General features: G+C 42.1%; 1 protein-coding gene across 2 annotated transcripts in view; it reads right to left on the minus strand.

The window, feature by feature from the left end:
* RPTOR (regulatory associated protein of MTOR, complex 1) overlaps positions 1-4241 on the minus strand; it is a 152536-nt gene extending 148295 nt beyond the window's left edge. For both annotated transcript variants that reach the window (XM_009886827.1, XM_009886826.1), the window contains exon 1: positions 4080-4241. In XM_009886827.1, coding sequence (XP_009885129.1) covers positions 4080-4241 — 162 coding nt within the window. The remainder of the gene's footprint in view (positions 1-4079) is intronic.
* Positions 4242-4424: the final 183 nt, after the last annotated feature.

A 4424-nucleotide genomic window follows, 5' to 3' on the forward strand; every position in this document is an offset into this window, starting at 1 on the left:
GCCCCATTTCAGCCCACAGACAGGCGCTGAACTGGACTGGGGAGAGGGGGCGGCCGAGCCCCCAGCGCCCCGAGAGCCAGCGGCAGCCAAGCCACGTCCCTTACGGGAGTGCCCGGAAAGCTTCCTTAGAGTGAAACAACAATTTCAAGCTGAAATGATGTGCACAAACCTCCAATGCTGCTATCCTTCCTCAGTTTCCTTTGACACATGAAACGTTTACCACGCAGGCAAGCAAACTCTGCTTGTCTGAATTAAGCACATTTGTATGCGGTCCTGCTTTAATCTGCATTTCCATAGAAACCTAATTGTGTATTCCTCTTCTCATAAAAACAGGATTTAATTCTCACTCAGCAAGTTATGAGACAGCAGGAAAAAAATGCTAAAGTAAAACTATTACAATCAGCTTTGTTGCTCTCTGCTTATTTTAAAAATCAAAATAAGTCAGCTCATCTTAATTTAAATATTCTGAATTTAGTAGCTACTTGTCAGTAAAACCTGGTCTATTTGAAATCTTTTTATTTAAATTAAGTTTCATTATTTGGTTGCTACTGAAGCTGAGAGATTTAATTCAATACACAAAGCATAATTCCAACCCTCTTGTGTTAAAAATATTCTTTAAATAAATAATAGATCAAAGCAGTGTCACTTTGATGGCATATGTAGTCCACAGAAGCAGGAGACGTAGGATTAAATATTTTCAGAGCAGTCCTTCTGGATGAAAGGGGGGGCAAGTAAGCGTTCAGTTATTTTATCTAGATTTACCACTCATTACTTTTCTTATTTGATTCTTCCCGCTTATTAGAGTTCTGCCTTCTAAAGAACCTTCACATCTGTATAAACTCTGGGGTTTTTACAGCAATGGATCAAGATTAAAACAAACAAACAAAAAAAAGTCATTCCATTCCCAAATCTTTGTGAATCATTTCCTAGAACTACAGTGAAGCCAGGATCACTCCCTAGGACTCTTCAAGATGACGAATAAGGGCAAAACCCATCACTGCCCGTGTTTTTTCATGATTCACAGGGAAAAAATACCACAGAGATTTACCCGCAGCTCAGGCAGACAGAGACTTGTTTTGGTTAACCTTTGAGAATTTCTTGATTTAGAGCTAGGCTGGTGTGTTTAAATACAGATAATGCTTCCCATCCTAAGCTTTGACAGCTTAACTTATCGAATTTAAAATAATGGAATGCTTTCCACACTCTCAACTCACACCAAGAGGCATATCCCCTCCAGCCTTCAAGAAAACCTCTTTCAATGGCATCTCAAAGATAAGAGCACATCCAGAGTCAATCAGACCAGAGGCAAGAGACGAGAAAAGGAAGGTAAAATAACTTGGGGAATGCCACAGACCCGCAGTCAGACTGAGACTGGAGGGAAGTGACTGCGCGTTGCTTTGAATTTGCCTGGCAGCTATAGACAGGCACCAGAGGCCTTGAACACTGACCAAACCAAGCACGGCTGCAACGCAAACTCTGATCGCTGGGGAGCAACGCTCTAAAGCAAGAAAAAAAGAAGGGGAACAAACTTTCTAAAGACAGCTAAAACAACAAGATGAGAGGAATAATTAATTTATAATGCCAGAGAGCATATAACAAAACAGTAAAGTGAAACCAGAAAAAGGAGAAAAAAGAACAAAATAAAAAATTAAAAAATCAACAAAAGGTCGGTATACTTCCTGACAGTAAAGGCTGACGGATTACTGCATGTCTTCCATACACTCTTATTCCAAAATGCTTCATAATAAACATCCCACAAATCTCAAGTTCCTGCCTTTTTATTATGGTGATTGGTTTTCTGGACAAACCCGTTACACTCAAACTCCCATTTTCCATTGGTCCATGTGAAAACAACAGCAGCATGAACTAGCAAGCTAGTGCACGTAACGCAAGGTCAAACCAGATATGATTTCATGAACTTTTTCACAGGATTAACCTAACTAGAGCTAGCTGGGGGAAAATATTTACCAAATGTCATTTTTCATACAGAATTTTAAACACCTCTTCTTCCGACCCCTTCCTTCACCAACTGAAGTTCTGATAAGTTTGTTATATCTCATCAATGCTAAGGAGACATCCAATGATAGCTAAAAAGTTGAATAAAATACCAGACATGAAAAATAACTGTTAAGATTTAAAAGTAATGAGATCGAGCTTTCTCAGATGAGCTCCTGTTCCTCTCTCAGATGTCTTTACGTGCTTTCCATGTATTCCTATGGCCCTGCTCTTAAGCAAAAGGTAATTATACACAGCAAGTTTGTCCAAACACCACCTGATAAAGCTGTGCAGATACAAATGACGTATGAGCAGCACCACTGGTACTGATATTAAGGAAAAATTATTTGATTCAAGCTGACAGTGAATACAGGAGGACTAAATAGAAAAATTCAGATTTGTTCTTACTTTCTTCATTTACTGAAATCTCAGTATCTTGGAGAATGATTCAGGGCCTGATTTCGCCAAGCTCATTCACAACAAGTACCGCACTATTGCGTGAAAAGCACATCATTCACAGCACAGCGAACTCATGGAAGAAGAAACTGCGACTCCACAGGAGTAAGGACAGTAGGAACTGGGCTGTGACGATCACTGTAACCACCGCTCTTATCTTCACTGAAATTATTCTCTTTGGCTGTTTGCCATCTATGAAACGTTTAACAGGAAATACAGAGACGACAGCTGATTACTACCACTTTACTCATGGTTATACTGGGCAACCTACTGATTATCTGGATCTAGTCAATGTCATTCCCAATTTAGAAAAAAAAAAAGGACAACTTTGCAGATCGGAAATAAGCGAACAGGAAGCTCCACAGGAAGGCAGAGAGATCACTAAAATAGACAAGCAAGCTCATCACACCTCCACAGTCTACGAGAGAAAAATCTCTTCATTGCCAAAACCCGTTAAAGAAGACATACCACAAAACTTTGTGTTCTGTGGTTCATTTAAATTACATCAAAAAACCCCCTCAGTTCAACCCATGAATGATCTGCCAAGTCAAATTCTCCATACGTGACTCTACTCAGTCAAATGATTCTGGTTCAGCCAGAGCCTTCCCCAGAACTTCTGAGCACTATGACCATTCTGAAGACCCCTCTACAAACACTTAGACTCATGTGTAGCATCCTCATGGCTGGTCGTAATGCCTCTGGAAAGAAATTACAGGATGGAGTTTCAACAGCAGTTCCCAAATTATTGCACAGTATTACAAGAGGGATCATAGACACAACAGAAATTTGGTCACCAAAAAACCCTCATACATATTCATCAACACAAAGTTAAGGGCAGAACAACTTTGAGACCTAAGGAATCTTGTAACCCAAAGCAGATTCCTAGAATGAGGGAAGTTAATTATCCATGGAATTCCTTAGGTCCTTTGTTTGTTTGCTTTTAACTTCAACATTTAAGTTGGGACACAGACACAACACAGGATTCAAGACACCCCGGCAAGGATCTTTGTTTGACAAACTTGGCTTTATCAGCTAAACATGCAACATATATTCAAACACAAGAGAAGCACCTTGCTTTAACACAGTAAGTGCTTCATCTAATAGTTTTCTCCCTCCAAAATCACATAATCTCAGTTTCCACACACACAAATAATGTCTTAATTTTACATTCCACGTAACATGATGGTGGCCAACTTCAAATCCACAAAGCTTCCCTGCATCTTCACCACTAGACAACCATAACGGCTACATTTATTGCATCTTGTGCATCATTAACCTGGTGATCCAGAAAGCTCTTTAAAACCTCATTAATTTTATTGTCTTTCCTGAAAAACACCAAGTACACAAATTTCATTTTAAAAGTTTAAACAAGGCAGCACCTCAAAGGATGTATTACCACGAGCTTGGAATTAGTAGTTTTGACCCACCTGCATGTTTGCTCCGCCTAACACCATATGACAGGCACCCAAACTAAAGGCAAGTTAGACTATTGGATCTAACTAGTCAGTGTTTCCTCTGAAAACACAGACTGCTGCTCGAAGTACAGCAGCCCTCTGAGCACTTACCCCTCCCTTTTCACCACCTGTGCCCCCCACTCCTCCAACACCCATCCTGCCCTTGAGCATTACCCGGTCCTTCATCCTCCAGCTCTGCGCCAAAGACTTGGAGCCTTCAATCTTCTCACAGTGCCTTTTCTTCATGAAGGCCAGAGGCAAGTTCCAGTCAGTCAGGTCAGACTCATCCTCCTCCCCAAGCCCCAGAAGAGGCGACTGCAGCATCTCTGACTCCATCAGAGGGGAACTGCGGGGCAACAAGCGAGCAGCAATCTCCAGCCCAGCACGCAGCGGGGGCCGAGGGGTCCCTCGGGCGGGTGGCGTTGCGGACGCGGGCTGGCGGGGGGGACGGGGCACGGGCAGGGGGCGGCTCCGCTCCCAGGTGTGCAGGTAAGGAAGAGCCTGGGGGAAGCAGCGCCT

The sequence above is a fragment of the Charadrius vociferus genome, unplaced genomic scaffold, assembly GCF_000708025.1.
Source record: "Charadrius vociferus isolate BGI_N301 unplaced genomic scaffold, ASM70802v2 scaffold1116, whole genome shotgun sequence".
Taxonomy (NCBI): Eukaryota; Metazoa; Chordata; class Aves; order Charadriiformes; family Charadriidae; genus Charadrius; species Charadrius vociferus.